This window comes from Anomaloglossus baeobatrachus, chromosome 7, assembly GCF_048569485.1.
Source record: "Anomaloglossus baeobatrachus isolate aAnoBae1 chromosome 7, aAnoBae1.hap1, whole genome shotgun sequence".
In the NCBI taxonomy this organism is placed as follows: domain Eukaryota; kingdom Metazoa; phylum Chordata; class Amphibia; order Anura; family Aromobatidae; genus Anomaloglossus; species Anomaloglossus baeobatrachus.
This window is the reverse complement of record NC_134359.1, coordinates 93,249,498-93,266,903: the sequence shown is the minus strand read 5'-3', so window position 1 is coordinate 93,266,903 and position 17,406 is coordinate 93,249,498. Positions and strand designations below refer to the sequence as shown.

Below are 17,406 nucleotides of genomic sequence, written 5' to 3'. Positions count from 1 at the left end.
GTCAGCTCCCAGAAGTTGGCTCACACTGCACGTTTCCACAGCAGCCCAGGAGCTCCAACCCCTGTCTGCTCTGCTCTCCACTTCCAACTGCTTGTTTTCTCCCCAGACACTTCATATCCCCTGAATAGGCGTTCCTACTGTTCTAGGAGGGGTGTCTGTTGGATTGTACCAGTGTAGGTTCAGGTGGTAACAAGGAGGATTAACTCTTTTGTGACTAACTGGTTTTGCCAGGGCGTCACATACAGCATTCCAGAATACTGTATATAAGAGCCCAGGCCACTCTGTAAAAAGTACAAAAGACCTTTATTATACTCACCTGCAGGGTGGTTGGGTCCAGTAGGTGTTGCTGTTCTCAGGTCCGGCACCTCCTCTATCTTGTGCAGTTGTCGTCCTTCTGCCCAGCCCCCATGTGCATGACGCATCCTACGTCATCCACAGAGAGGCTGCCATTGTGCTCCTGTGCATGTGCACCTTGATCTGCCCTGCAGAGGGCAGAAAGAAGTACAGTAATGTGCAAGCGTGAGGAAAGGTCAGAGACCACCCATGCATGTGCACTACAACATTTTGATCTGCCCTCAGTAGGGCAGATTAAAGTGTGCATGCGCAAAAGTGCTATGTTGGCCTCTGTATCGATGACATAGGACACCTCATCCACATGGGGCTGGGAAGTAGGACAGCGACTACACAAGATGAAGGAGGTGCAGGACCCGAGAGCAGCGACACCCATTGGATCCAACAACTCCCTAGGTGATGATAATAAAGGGTTTGTTTACGTTATACAGTGCGGTCTGGGCACTTATATTCTAGAATGCTGAATATAAGGGCTTACTGGTGCTGGCCACAGCTTATAAGGCAAAAACCTGGTGTTGGAGCGATAGTGGTCACATTGGTAGGCAAGCTGGAGGAGACTTGTGGGAAAGAAGCCAAGAATGTAGTGGGTCCAGTGTATTCCAGAGGTGGGGGGCCAGTGAAGTGAGGGAGCTGCCAAGCTGAGAACACAAGGAAGAGTGATGTGGCTCTATGAGCAGCCCTCATAAGGGATCACTGCCTGTGGGTGCAGGATACTCAGCAAAACATATTGACCAGTGGGTTCCGGTGCCATAGAGTGGGAAGGCTAATTTAACTTGCCTGACTAAAAGAATGTTCACAAGTAAAGTTGTGCCTCCTGACACTTGAAATAGAGGAGACCACTCTCTGTCATGGTGCCCCCATGACATCTTTGAATCACAACTATTATTTCCATATTCCGCTAAGTAATATTCATGAACATGGATATTCATGTATAGATTGTGATTGTTGTCTTGGGACAAGAACTCTGCCCTCAAGTGGATACATCTTATATTACAGTCACAGGACTGGGACGGGCTATCTACTAATATGAAATAAATGTCTAAGTAATGGAAGTTCCCATATTTAGGACACACACCAAACCAATCAGGTAGAGAATAGGTGGCCACGGGTGTCCAATTTACTCTTATTGAAGGTACAGAAGAAGCTGAACCATTTGTGCATACATGGCCATCGATCCATCAGACATAGTTAACACCCCTTGTATTTTGGTTTGATTTATTGCAGCAGCTATAACTGCTTAAATTGAGAACTAATGTATGCAAATACCTCGTGTTATGTAATATAAAGAAATGAGACAGATCATTCATTTTTGAACACTTTATTGAATACAGTCTCTCCTTATATCTAAAGCCATTGATCCAGAAGAAGACAAAAATCCTGGACACATTCAGCCAATTTGTGCCACAGGGAAAAAAATCCTTCTTGACCCCGAGAAAAGGTGATCAGTTCAAGAACCCTGGACCAAGGCTATACTACAACTAACTGAAACATAGGACAGATATATCATATCAGATCCCTTATGTGCCATTCATAAACTGGCCGAAAGAAGAACTGGAAATAGGCCGGTGGCCGTATAGGACGTGTTTAGGCCTTTTATTTGCAGAACAGAAATAACATTTGCTATTGCCTCAAACTAGGCCAGATGTTCTATGCCATTACCTTTCAAGTTTGGCATTAAATGTTAAGGGCACATAAAAACCAACAACTTGTATTTAGACCAATCAAGGTCCCAGTTCTATATTTCAATGCCCCGATGCCAAAATTTAACATACTGCTGAACATGCAGATGGATAGGGATTCCTTATACATGTGACGTCATCTCACACGTCAAATTTCCTTAGGCCGCTTTCACATTTTGTTTTATCCTACGTTCAGTGGTCCCATCTGAGCTTCAGTCTGAACACCCCTGAAAAACGTGTTTCAGACGCATGCGCCGACGGGGCCATTGACTATAATGGAGCAGACAGAATCAGCGTGTGCTGTCTTGCACCTTTTTCAGTCATATACACTTTCTGTAGGTGGAAACATGGACTTAGCAGACTATGTCCGGATGTCCGCCTGCAGAAAGCAGGGATGAGCGAACCGCAATAGCACCACTCAGAGGCAGAATAGGCTGAACTAGGTATTTAGAAAAAGCCTTCCCTATCAGTTTTACAGGCATGTGGCCACTATTGTAGAGTAGTGAACCACCCCTTTAATGTTGAGGTTGCAGTTGTAAATCTCTCTGCAAAAGTTAAGCTGGGTTTACACACTGCAACATCGCAAAGGACATCGCTGTAACGTCACTGGTTTTGTGACGTAACAGCGACCTCCCTAAGTCTCTGCTGAGTCTCTGGTGAGCTGTCAAACAGGCAAACCTGGCCAACAACGCAACAGCGATCTGGACCTGCAGAGCGACCTAGCTGGTTGTTGGGGACGTTGATAAGCAGCTTTTTGAAAGGGAAGTTGCTAACAAAGTCGCTGCAAAGTCTTTCACACACTGAAACTTTCTAGCGATGCATGCTGCACAGCGGGAAACAAAGGACCTAGGAATGGTCCTGAACGATTTGTAGCGATTACAACTTCACAGCAGGGGCCAGGTCGCTGATAGGTTTCACACACTGCAATGTCGCTGGGGAGGTCGCTGTAACGTCACAAAACCGGTGACGTTACAGCGATGTCGTTTGCGATGTTGCAGTGTGTAAACCCAGCTTTAGATTCATGTCACAATTATGTGCACATAGTAAAGACACTAAATTCATTCCCACTATCAAAGTCAATTTATTTGAAACAATTAAAGATGTAATAAATTTACGCGCCTTTTAACTGTTAAAAAGCATTTTTTCATGGACAACAGTGCAAATGAAAATCACCAAACTGAATCTGTTGTTGAAATTTCCTTTCTGCACAAATGTGAACAAAGCGACATACGGTTTATCAAAGCATTTCTTGGAACAACATGGTGGAGACCTATAGTTAATAAAGATCATTAGCATTGAAAAAGTTAATAAGCCTTGCAGGGGGGGTGTCACACTGGTGACTGGGATGTGACTAGATAGGGACCCCAAAGCTGGCCCTCAGACTAGTCAGCACCCTGAGCTGACCCTCAACCCAGAGGTACACTCGATGGTAGTGCGGTCTGAGCCCCCGGCGTGTCCCTATATCCTGTCCAAGACCCTGATGTGAGAGGCGTTAATCTGGAAAGAAACAGGAGTGCAATAGGGTCTTATCTGTGTTGAAGAGAGATATGAAGGAAAGATAACCTGCTCAACTGCGGTAGTTGTGTGAGCCACAGCTACTTGTTAAGCATCAACCCGCTGCTGCAGCACCCCTGGACGATGTAAAAGGCTGGTGGTGAATGGGGCCTACGCCACGCTGCCATGCAGAAAAAAGATCCGGATGGAGATCAAAGTGATTTTTATTTTCAACACGTTTCAGCAAAACCTCTCGTCTTCATCAGGATAAAAATCACTCGTGTGTATGTATATCCTTCCTATGTCTATTGCTGTATATATGTGATTTTTTTTCCTGTTGAAGGCGAGAGGTTTTGCTGAAACGCGTTGAAAATAAAATCACTTTGATCTCCATCCGAATCTTTTTTTTCTGCATGACAGAGTGGTGTATTCGCTATTTACCACCAGTCAAGACCCTAATGTAACACCCTCCACCCAAGGGTCGGCCAGGACAGTAGTAACAAAACCCCACCAACAAACAACATAGACAGGGGGACAACAAAACTCACGCACATAAAAGCAGACACCAGGGGGGATAACAAAAGGTTGCCAGGAGGTAAATAGGGTAAGGAGAATGTAATTAAACTACAGGGTTAGTTCCACACCAAGCAACAGAAGACAACAACAGCAGCAGCAGCAGCAGCAGCAGCAGCAAACACCTCCTTCCCGCTCCAGACCAAGCTCCAAAATGAAATCTGAATAACTGGCACCCTCTGCTGGGAGAAGAGGATATTTATCCAATTTGTGAGTGGTTGTCATCAGAAACACCTGAGCAGGGGTAATGAGCTTGCTGGTAGCAAGACAACTGACACTGACCCCGTGCATGCCAAAAGGAAAAAACACATTTAATGTATATAGTCTCAGATGGTATATCAGAGACTACAAAGCTTTGCCTGTCACTAATCTCCAAGGGAGACAACCGTGACAGGGGGAGACAGGACAGAACTACTGTTATCAAGGGAAGCGCTATGGATCCTCACTTTCAATGCCCGCATTTCAAATAGTTTCATTTTTCATAACGATTTAATGAACATTTTTTTTTAAAATGTTTATTTTTGTATATTTTCAGTTTATGCTTTGCATTCAGTTAATTATTTACATACATTTAATTTATCACTTATACTTAATTTATAGGTGTTCCTTAATTGGGGGGAGGTTTTGAAAGCTTGGTGGATCTCCACTCTCTATGTTTGCTCTAAATTTCCGACATATGTATATATGCTTTGTTGTGTCCTGCTACCTATGATTATTAAGGACTAACTTGGGTCTGAAACGCATAATATCCATGCAACTCAATAAAAAGACTTTTTAATATGTGTGTCTTTTTAAAGAGAATTTTTTGAGTACATGTAATTTTTATGTAACCTGGCGATGCTGGATCTTTTCTATTTACTGTAAAAGAAATAATCTGTCTTGACAACAAGACCCCAGAGAGGGGGAAGAGAAAGAAAGATAGGATCAGAAGGAGGAGGTGGAGGCAGAATATCACATATACTGTAGAGAGGAAAGTCTGCACCCCGGGTACGCCTTCTCTCTTTTTCCCTTTTCCCCCTTTGGTATATAGATGGGAGTAAACATTTGCGTGCAAAGTGGAGACGGCAATGTATTGTTTTTGGCTGCGGCAGTCAGCTTTGCTTTGCTGTGGACAGTTCAGTACTGATAAATCACATGGTTAGTTCTATCTATAGAAACCCAGCATGAGCCAATGACACCAAATAGAACGGAAAACACATAGCCTCCTCTACACAGACTGACAACCACAAATCTCATACATCAGTTTACTACCTATTACTAAAAATCACTGATAGAGAATCCATAATGTCTGCCAGGACCAGGAGAAGTAAAACTCCCTCCCAAATTTGTACTCCAGACCATTCAGCACAATCAGTAATTGTTAGTCGCCTTAAGTTATTAGTGGCTAAAGGGAAAGAAGAAGCCATTATTGATCTGCTAAAAAATCAAGTCAAACATGTTGATGCCATCATCGAGCTCTCCAACGATGACTGGATGAAGGAGCCAGATGCACCCATACCTCTTCAGGTGTTATTAGGTAACTAGTTGGTTTTCTTTAAGTCAAGTCTACTATTTTTTTTTTTAAGTTATCTTAACCAATTCTGCATTTTCTAAGATGTATCCTCAAATGGTAGCTATAACAAGTCCCACCAGAACTTTGACAGCTTCCCATTAAGAGGCGATTTAGCTCCCTACTACCCTCCAATTGCTGGAACAACTTTTTCATTTGCACTCAAATTTATTCGTATATAATCTATATTTACTTACTAAATGTATTACGGTAACTTTCTATACATATATGTGCCGCCCCCATGCCAGCAGCCGGTGCTGCTCGGATCCGGATCCGCAGTGTGACTCGAGGGACTCTACCGGCCCCGGGGGTCGCGCGAATACTTTGAATAAAAAGGGGACGTATTTGTACGGGATTTACTGTTAAAAGTCTGTGACGCCACCCACGGTGTGTGGTGAAGGATGGCACCACCGCTGCTGTTATGGGACACCCTGGGGTGATGGGATGGCAGCTGGATGTTAACCCCTCCGTGGGTAGGGATGGATGCCCAGGGCTCCAGTGTCTCTATGCCGGAGATGGTGATTGCAGGGGCTGGCACGCCCGGTCAGACCGGGGGGTTGTTTGGTTACTCACGGTTGAATAAACCACACAAGTCCTGGTAAACCAAGGTGTTGGTGGCCGGCCGCCGCGGCCGGGTATACTCTGGTCCCACACCCGGGCAGGTGATCGGTGTCACTTTCCTCCTGCACTTTGTGTTTCTCTTGTGTTGATTAACCCGGGAGAAATCCGCTCCCAGTGTGTTGTGTATCTGAGGAGTAGTGCAGAGGCAGTGTGGGAAGGGTATATTATTGAGACTGGCAGCATGGGTGTATATTAATGTGAGTGGCAGCTTGGGGGGATATTAACCCCTTAACGACCGCGGGCCGTAAAATTACGTCCTAGCGGTCATAACGTTACTGCCCGCGGTCTGCCGGTGGCAGCATGCCGCGATCAGCGCACATCTCAGCTGATTTTCACAGCTGAGATGTGTGCCTGCTAGGCACGAGCAGAATCGTTATCTGCTCGTGCCGTTTTACCCCTTAAATGGCGCTGTCAATTTGTGACAGCGCCATTATAAGCGCGATCGCGGTAAACTTTTACATACCGCCCGATACCGGAAGTCACGTGACGCGATCACGTGACTTCCGGTAGTTGTCATAGTAGCACAGGGTCATGTGATGACTCCTGTACTACACATGAATTGCTTTCACTTTCGCTGTACCCGCGGCCCAGTGAAAAAGAAAGTGAGCGTATCTGTTTACAGCTATGTAGCTGTGATCAGCAGATAGTGCAGAGCGATCGGACTGCTGATCGCAATAGCCCCCTAGGGGGACTAGTAAAATAAAAAAAAAAGTTTTCAAAAATTTAAAAAAAACAAAAGAACCTGAAAGTTCAAATCACCCCCCATTCGCCCCATTGAAAATTAAAGGGTTAAAAAAATAAAAAATATACACACATATGGTATCGTCGTGTTCAGAAACGCCCGATCTATCAAAATATAAAATCAATTAATCTGATCAGTATACGGCGTAGCGGCAAAAAAATTCCAAACGCCAAAATGACATTTTTTTGTCGCCACAACTTTTTGCACAAAATGCAATAAGAGGCGATCAAAACTTAGCATCTGCGCAAGAATGGTACTGTTAAAAACGTCAGCTTGACACGCAAAAAATAAGCTGTCACTGAGCCATAGATCCCGAAAAATGAGAACGCTACGGGTCACGGAATATGGCGTAAAACCAGTCCAAAAAACGCTGGATGCCGCTGGAGATATCTGTTAATAAACCTAATTATCAAATTAGGAGCGCTAGGAGGCAGGAATCAGGGATGACAAAAAAGTTTTTTTGAAATAAAAAACTTTTTATTGAACTAAAATACGCTCTAATGGCGACAACGCGCTTCGATAGCTATTTTGCTGTCTTCATCAGGTGTTTGGGGGAATAGACTATGGGGGTAACATATAGCTAAAAAACAAAGACGATTGGGTGGTATAACTAATCATGATTAAACCCAAAATTTAACCATTAAGGTCCTAGTCAGCATTTCATAAAAAAACACAATTAAAACAAGCAGAGATGACAAAATACAAGGCAAAAACATTTTGCCGCCCCAGGAAAGTCATCCAAGAATTATTAAACAAATTCTGGTTCATTTTGAGAGGTGACCCCATACTCTCGAAAAGTTTACCAGATAAACCCCTGATCATCTTTAGAAAGAATAAATGTTTATGTGGCACCCTGGACAAGCCAGGACGTCACAAATACTGCAACAACACACCCCACACCCCGGCTAGGCACATGGAAGTCAGACAGGAATCCTTGTTGCCTCCCTCCAGGGGCTGATGTCCACACCAGGGGGTGGAGCCAGGCGGTTGGCCCCGCCCGCCGAGGAGTACACATTCTTGGAGGCGGGAAAAGGAGACAGAGAGTTCTGCGAGGGAAAGTGAAAGGAGAGGAGTGAAGTGGTAAAGGAGCAAACTGACCGTGTCCGGGTACGTGGCCCGGGCACATACAGCAAGGTTGGCAGACGGTGGTGACCGTCTGCAGGAGAGGCCTATCGACGCAGAACCGTAGGGCCGGGGTTGGGCGGTGGCCCACCGGTACTAAACCCGGGAGCAAAGAGAAGCCAGCACCATTCGGCAGGGCTTACGGACCCCGACCAGGCTTGGAGTCGCCGTAAAACCGGTCAAATCCGTCAGCGAAGGGAACCTCCGGGGTTTCCCAGCAATCAAGTCCCGATTGAAGGCAACCGCTCAAACCGTGAAGGGAAACACAGTCACCGCCAAGGCTACAGTTCCCAGGGCCAGAGCCTGCGGGCAAAAGGGGCTCCCTCAGCATCCATCCAAGTTGGGGAGCGGGTTACCGGTGGGAAGCCATTGGAACCGAGAACACAACACAGGTGCAGGGAAAGGCAGTCACCGCCAACCTACCGGGAGGAAAAACACCGCAGCCGTCTGGGGGACCCATCCATCCAGCCGCTTGTTTTACCGGAGACTTTGCATTCATCATTGGCTGAGTGAGTACCCCTGTGCCGTGCGGCACCGCGCTGCCCCCGCGACCCTGCACCTCCCCAGGTCCCGTAACCCACCTGTCATCTCTCCCTTATCGGGCCCCACCCCCCTACCCACGGAGGGGAGAAACAACATCCAAGCTGCTCCCCGTCATCGCTCCCGGGATCCCCCGTCCAGAGCAGCGGTGGTGTCACAACCTCACCACAACCGTGGGTGGCGTCACGGACAATAAATCCCCAAAACCATTCCCCTTTTCACTCACGGCCGAGGAGTGCCGCTCGAGTCCCTGGATCCGGCTCACCGCTCGAGCCACCGAGCAGCAAGCGAAGCAGACCTGAGCCGGACCCGAGCGTGGTGGTGAGAGCACAGCGGCCCCCCTCCCCGCCCGCGACATTTACGTAACATGTTAGCCCCTAGCAACATAACAAGAAGTAATATTTACAATAAAGAAGGGGCTAAAACTATCCCTGACGATTGCAATCGTGACAGAGACAGTTTGGGCTGCTACCAATTGCGGCGTGCCGAAGTGCCTCTGCTGTGATGTCATCACTAAGGGTGAAAAATCCTTTTCCTCCCACACAACAGGCATGACTTACTCCATCAACCATAAGTTGAGTTGTCAATCCATGTATGTAAACTACCTATTAGAGTACACGTGCGGCCTTCAATATGTGGGCCGCACAGTGCAGACAATGCACGCCCGACTCAATAAACATAGGCATAATATTCGGACAGGCTACCAGCTTCATAGCCTGTCCAAACATTATAGCAATTCCATGGTAGAGACCCTAAATTGATGAAACTCATTGTTATAGATAGGGTAACTGATACTGACCCCGATCGGTTTAATAGTTTAATAAAAAAAGAGAGCTACTGGATCTTCAAATTGGGGACGTTGGCCCCTGAGGGGCATAACCTCACCATTGACAATGTCACAAAACATTCGTTCAAGATCTTTGATGAATTAAATTTGACCAGATTAAATTCTCGTGATTTTGGCTCCCCTCTCCAATTGCTTTTATGGCACTATTGGGATACCTTGTTATTAAGATGTTTGTTAGCGGGGTGCCGATTGTATGGAATCAAATTTCACAGTAAAGCTATCTGGGCGATACATGCTCATCCGTGTGCGGCAACCATGCGCACTTGTGTTTTGTCATCTCTGCTTGTTTTAATTGTGTTTTTTTATGAAATGCTGACCAGGACCATAATGGTTACATTTTGGCTTTAATCATGATTAGTTATTCCACCCAATCGTCTTTGTTTTTAGACGCCGGGTATACTCTACAGCATACGCCCCTGGACTAGTCAGAGCGTCACAGGGTACTGCACGCTCTTTATCTCTTAGTGCAGGACTCAACCCCCCATGGTTCTGCGTTCCCAACCTAATACCCAGGAGAGTAGTTGCCAGTGGAGTACGGTGGAGTACTCCCGGAACTACGCACCGACGGGGTACAGGACCCTAGGACAGGAAAGAGCTCCAAGCCAACCTGTTAACACCTGCACAGCGAGGGGACCATCAAGGACCTCGCTGACCCTAAGAATCCGAAGACTCAGTAGCAAAGGGAGAACCGAGGACAGGACCAGAGAACCTAGAATATAAGACATATTGTCAGTTGTTTCACACTTTTTTGTTAAGTATTTAATTCCACATGTGTTAATTCATAGTTTTGATGCCTTCAATGTGAATCTACAGGGTTCACAGGGAATCCACAGGGTTCACGCTACCGTCAGGCAGACAGAAGTGGACAAACCACCAGACAGTTGCTCTATGCCACGGGGACCCATTTACCAGAGACAGGTGCAGGGGAAGAAGGTGCCAGAGTACTAAACTGGCACTGGGACAAAGGGGACCTGGAGGTGAAACCATCCGACCTTAGGTAACCTGTTACCATCAACCAGCAGTGAGTAAAAACCAGTTGCACTAAACCCTCTGTGTGGACTACCTTCTTCAGACGCCCGTCACATCACCAATTCTCTGAGGACTGGCCCTGCTTGCGGAGGGCCTGCCATCCAGGCTGCAATTAACACCAGCCCCAGTAGTGACATTCTGCAGCGGCGGCTCCATATATATATCCGCAACACCGCAAGTGGCATCACGTATGAAGATTACTCTAATCCCCTATAAATACACATTATAAAAAGGGCCAAGGACACGGAACCAGGCAACGGTCACCCCAGTGACATTACCAAGACACGCACTGCCCGGAACCAAGTACCCCATGTCCCTGGGCGCGACACAAGGAGCAGTCAAAAGAGTAGAGGCACAGTGGTTCTCCTCGTCCAAAGAAGTTCAGGGTGCAAAAATCAGCCACTAAGGTGATGACGCCTGTGTTCTGAGATAAGGAGGGTGTGCTGCTAGTGGACTACCTTCAAAATGGTTCCACCATCAATGCAAGGTATTATATTGAACTTTTGTACCAATTGAAGGCAGCTCTGAAGGCCAAATGGCGCGGCAAGATGTCCAAAGGAATCTTGTTCCTGCAAGACTATGCCTCCGCTCACACTGCACAAGCGACCACAGCAAAACTGGCAGAGCTGGGCTTCCAGCTGGTTGACCACCCAGCTAATTCACCAGATCTAGCTCCCTCCAACTATCATCTTTTTCCAAACTTGAGGAAACACATCAAGGGTACCAAATTTCACACCATTTCTGATACCATGGCTGCTACGGATGCTACGGATGCCTGGTTTGAGGCACAACTAAAATCCTTCTTTTTGCTAGGCTTACAGAACGTGGAATACCGATGTAAGAAGTATGTTGACATCAGTGGAGAGTATGTGGAATGGAATAAATTTAAAGTTTCATCATCATATCTCGTTTCTTTCTGGGCAAAGCCAAAGACTTATCAGCAGCCACTCATATGCCACCCATTATGCGGAACACACAAAAAAATAAATACTTCTACTCACTTTCCCTCCACTCCCCAAGCCCTGCATCTGTGACGCCCTGGACTAGTCAGGTCATCCCACGTAGTCACACACACACCCTCCCTTCCCGAGTAGGTGACAGCAGCCAACCTAGAAACCCTTGTCACCACCCTCCAGGTTTGATGTCCACACCAGGGGGACGGAGCCAGGTGGTTGGCTCCGCCCACCGAGGAGTTCACAGGCCTGGAGGCGGGAAAACAGAGACACAAGTTGTAGTGCAGAGTAGAGAGAAGTCAAGTTCAAGGGCAGACCGGTGTCCAGGCCTGCCAACAGTCTACTCCGGTGGCTGTGTCGGAGCCCAATCACCTTTGGCAAGGAGGCAGACGGTGGTGGCCGCCTGCAGGAGCTGGGATTACAGCCGGTGGAACCGTAGGGACCGGGGTCGGGCGGTGGCCCGTCGGTACCGAACCAGGGAACCGATTGGAAACTGGAGCACCAAGAGGGGTACACAGACCCAGTACAAAGCCCTGAACCGATAGGGCCGAGTCAAATCAACTGATTGAGGACTGGACTTAAGGACCTATCCCACACAAGACCCGTTAGAAGACAACAGCCCAACCATACAGGGTAAAGCCATCGCCAAGGCATAGAGACCCAAAGGGCCAGAGTCTGTGGGCAAACGGGCTCCTACGGCATATACAAGTCGGGGAGCGGACTACCGTTGCTTAGGCATAGGAGTCAAAACATTCATACAAGGAGGTGCAGGAGAAAGGCGGAAACCACCAACCTATTCTGGAAGAAGGTGCAGCCGGCTGCGGGCCCCGTTCATCACCCCGTTTGGTTTACCAGAGACTCCAGCGTATTGTGTCATAGTGAGTACACCAGTGCCTTCGGGCCGCACACCGCGCAACACAGCATCAGCACCCAGCACGCACCCGCTCCCCCGCCTCAGCACCTCCCCCGGGCCCCCGGGACCATCATTCCATACCCACGAAGGGGTCGACATCAAGCTGCGCAACACCGTCCCCGGGAGGCCTAGTTAACGGCAGCGGTGGTGTCCGTCTATTCACCACAACCCGTGGGTGGCGTCACAAACTTACATACCAAACCACCGCGGCCCCGGCCGTGGAACTCCCTGTCAAGTTCCTGCGTGTAGCGCCAACCCCCTTGCAGAGCGACGTGACCCCCGGGTCCGTGAAAGGCTCGAGCCACCACTCACCGTACAAGCATGGATCCGAGCGGCTCGGCGGTCGCAGCCGAGCCCGCGGGGCGGTACACATCCTCTTCTGATGTCGGCAACTGACTTTAACGTATAAGTGATGGGCAGTGCATGAAGTCACTCTCATGAACCCCCAGGCACAAGTGCTCTGAAGGCTGGCAATGGTAGGAGCAGTGTATATTGCCAGTATATATGCCAATGTATGTAAAGTGCTATGGAATTAATAGCGCTATATAAATGAATAAAATTATTATTATTATTATTATATTCATTTCCCATTGAAGTAAAATAAATATTCACTGCTTCCCATGCCCATAATTCCACCCAGCATCAGTGACAGTAAAATTCAGTCATTTACTAACACTGAGCTTGGGGGAGAGAGATGGGCAAGATTATAATCGTGGGGAGCAATGAAAATTAATTTCCCTTTAAAGGGAAATGAATATTCACTGCTCCTGCAGCTGTCTGCTTCCTGCAGCGATGACCTGTCTCCTGCCTCCTGTGACACCGCTCCACTCCACCGCCACCACAGTGACTCAAGTGCATTCGGACTATAAGACGCACTCCCATTTCCTCCCAAATTTGGGGAAAAAGTGCATCTTATACTCCGAACAATAGTTTAATCCACCTGGTAGGTACAAAAATGGTTCAGAAAATCTGCAACATCAAAAACTCACTAAACGCTTACCATGGGAACATAGTATTTATACTGTAACATAATCGTGAATGAGCGTTATTAAAAACACAGCTGCTCATGGAGGGTGTAAGATAAACTTACTGCGATTAGTTAACATGGGACAACCCGTTTTACAAACAATTTTAAAGGAAACCTGTCCCCAGATTTGGCCCCTATAAGCTGCGGCCACCACCAGTGAGCTCTTATATACAGTATTCTAGAATACTGTATATAAGAGCCCAGGCCACTCTGTAGAATGTAAAAAACAGCTTTTATTATACTCCCCTGCAGAGCGGCCCGGTCCGATGGGCGTCGCTGGTCTCGCTCCGGCACCTCCTCTCTTCTTGCTATCGCCATCCTCCTTTCCTGTTCCATGTGGATGATGCGTACTACATCATCTACACAGAGTTTTCCCTTGCTCTCCTGCACACGCACACTCCTCTCTGCCCTGCTGTGGACAGAGCAATGTACTGTAAAGCGCAGGCGCTGGGAAAGGTCAAAGAGCCTTCTGTGTGGATGACGGCGATGGAATGAAGAGAGGAGACAGTGAACTGAGACCAGCGACGCTCTTCGGACCCAACTGCCCAACAGGTGAGTATAATAAAAGGTGTTTTTTTATGTTATACAAAGCGGCCTGGGATCTTACCGTATTTTTCGGATTATAAGATACACTTTTCCTCCCAAAACTTAGGGAGAAAAATGAGGGGTGTATCTTATAATCCGAATGTAGCTTACTGAGGGATAGTGGAGAATGGAGGACACAGGAGGCAAGGACAATGCCTCGGGCTGTGCACTGTGCTGTAGCTGCTATGTACTGGTGTTCGCAGAAGGCAGTGAGGCAGGGGCCATCCTGAAGATGTCAGCGGTGTGGGCTTCAAATAATGGCGCCCGGAGTCAGCACCTGTGCAGATGGAGCTCTCGGCTCAAGATCTCATCTGTGCACGTGCCGCCTCCTGCCCATTGATGTCCCATCAGCGGACTTAAGGAAAATGGCGCCAAGAGGTGGCACATGTGCAGATGAGATCTCGACTTCTCTTTGAGCCTATAATAGAACTCAATCTGCACACATGTCGGCTCCGGACACCATTTCTTTGAAGCCAACACCGCCGACAGTTTCTGGATGTTTTCTTTGCCTCACAGTGCCACCGCCCACACCGAGCATCTGGGACACGCGCCGCACCACCCGCAGCATCGCCCTACTCCACCACTGCCCATGCTCCATCGCTGCAACCCCCCCAAGTAACACAGCACCGGATTATAAGACGTACCCCTTTTTTTTACCTTTTTCTCTAAATTGGTGGTATGCCTTATAATTCAGCTTATTATAAAACAAAAAATACGGTATATACAGTATTCTAGAACACTGCATATAAGAACTCATTGGTGGTGGCCACAACTTCTAGGGGACAAATATGGTGACAGGTTCCCTTTAATGTAGAAAGCTAAACAGTGAGAATGTAGAACTTGTGTAAGCTAATCAGTATATGTACAGTATTCTGGCTAAAGAATAGCTTTATAAATAGATTAACAGTAAGATACTTCTGAGCTATTATTATCCCAGGCTGTATACTGCAGCATCTGGTTAAAGTCTGGCATGAGCTCACTGTTTCCACTGATTACAAGGATCATACAATTCCTGGTAATAGTACAAAACCCATTATAATAGTGTGCCAGCCTCTGCATTACTTATCAGTCTCAACTTTTTACAGCAATATTAATATTATATGTCATTTACATTCATACATGTTTATGTAGCTCCTTGTGTAATATTAAACAATGTGAAGACTTACAAATTCAAGTCTACAAAGTGAAAACTATATGTCTAAACAATAAAATCATTTGCAATTTGCACTAACCTATATACAATGCATAAAATATTGTACTATACAAAGTCAAATAAGATAAGTCAAATACAGTGGTGCTTGAAAGTTTGTGAACCCTTCCTAATTTTCCATATTTCTGTATAAGTTTGACCTAAACTATGAGATAAAACAAAATAAAATACAGTTAAAAATATTAGACCTTTAAAAAAAAAAAAATAGGAAAATGATTCTAATTTGTGTTTGAGTGACAGAAGTTTGTAAAAAAGTTAGGAATAGCAGAATTTGAAGGTGAAATTAGAGAGTGATGTTTTCAATCATTGGGATGACAATCAGATGTGAGTTAGTGACCTGTTTTTTTTAAAGAACATTGATCTATCAAAGTCTGATCTTTACAACATGTTTGTGTAAGTATATGATGGCACAAAACCATCTCTAAAAAGTTTAGACTCCACCTATCGTCAATCAGATTGATTGCATACAAATAGAAGAAATTTAAGTCCATTATTAAAATCACAAAGGAACTCAAGGTAACCTCTAAGCAACTAAAGGCTTCTCTAACATTAGAAAATGTTACTTTCCATGAGTCCATCAGGAGAACATTAAACAACACTAGCTGCTGCTTGTCTAGTGTTTATAAAGATGACCTGGACAAGCTAGAAGGATATTGGAATAATGTATTGTGGATGGATGAGATCCAAATAGTCCATTAAATATTCCTTTGTTCTCTCGGATCTCTCCAAGCCCCAAAGTGTAATAACAGCATCCAATAAAAATTTCCTTGCCACCCACTGCCCAGTTCGCCACACACTACAGCCTCTTTTTTTCAGTGTAGCCTGCCACACATCATCCTCGACACTGAAGATTCCAGCGCCAATTAGGTCTCAGACATCATCAGTCAGGTATGCACTATAATGTTATATTAATGCTTATCATTACATTTGTGATATGTGGCTGTACATATAATCCTTCCTATTACCCTTTCCCATCTCTCGGTTGAACTTGATAGAGATTTGTGTTTTGTCAATAGTATTATCTATGTAACTATGTGATTTTCAGTGAAGCTCTACATGAAGAATCTGAGCGAATAGCAGGGCCGGCTCTAGGTTTTCATGGGCCCCAGGCAAAATAGTCTCAGTGGACCCAATGCACAAGAGACACGGACATACACAAACATGTACACATACAGGTACACATACAATACATATTTAAAGACAAGAAAATACATATAAATAGACATAAATATATACACAGTCATATACACTGATACACATATATATACACATCATGCATGCACATTAGATATTTTTAATATGGGGAAGCCATCATCTCACCATCCACTACAGCTTTGAGGCTAAGACTACCTTCATTTTATAGGCAACCATCTTGGCTATCTCATACATAAATTTGACTTGCAGCTATTTAGTATATGATTAGTTATGCAGATTCTTGTCATGTCACTGCATTGTTACTGTTTTGCTCCATGTGTTTGAAAAATATTTTTCTTCCTGTATACTACAAATTACAATCTGTTCTCACATTCCTTAATAGCTCAGTGTTTTATTAGGTTTATTCCCAAGCGAAAGGTCACAGGTTCAAATTGAGGAGCAGTCATGAAGATTTCCCAGGAAAAGAGAAACAGCATCATCCAACCTATTGATAGTGGTCTGTAGGCCATGAAAATTGATTGCCAAACTGTATGTTGCTAGTGCTATAACAGTTGAAAGAATATGAAATGAAGTTCATCATCCACTCAAAGGCCAAGAGGCGACGTCCAGGTAAAATATCCGAGTCAACAAGTTGGCTCATCACAAGATCTATCAGTTCTGGTGCAACAAACACATCAATAGAGGTGACTAGTATGATTCATATTATTTAGATCACAGACGTCCATGCAAGCACAGTGTGACGCATGTTACACAAGTCTGAAATGGTGGCCCGAATAAAAGTGAAGAAGCCTCAACTTCAATATGGTCATAAGAAGCGTCAGATCGAGTTTGCAAAAAAGTACTAAAAAGTGATTTGGAGCAATCAGACAAACGTCAATAGACTAGGCTCTGATGGGTGCAAATGGGTCTGGAAGAAACAAGGGAAAAGGGGGCTATCGAATAAAGAATTTGAAGGAAACCTGATGAAATGGCGGTGTTTCACAGCCAAAGGCATTGGATACTTGATCAGAATCGAT

The 17,406-nt window shown here is 45.7% G+C and overlaps 1 protein-coding gene across 1 annotated transcript in view; it reads left to right on the top strand.

Moving 5' to 3' along the window:
* Positions 1–5,305: 5,305 nt before the first annotated feature.
* ASB18 (ankyrin repeat and SOCS box containing 18) overlaps positions 5,306–17,406 on the top strand; it is a 56,546-nt gene continuing 44,445 nt past the window's right edge. Inside the window, exon 1 of the mRNA XM_075318935.1 lies at positions 5,306–5,613. Coding sequence (XP_075175050.1) covers positions 5,382–5,613 — 232 coding nt within the window. The 5' untranslated portion in view covers positions 5,306–5,381. The remainder of the gene's footprint in view (positions 5,614–17,406) is intronic.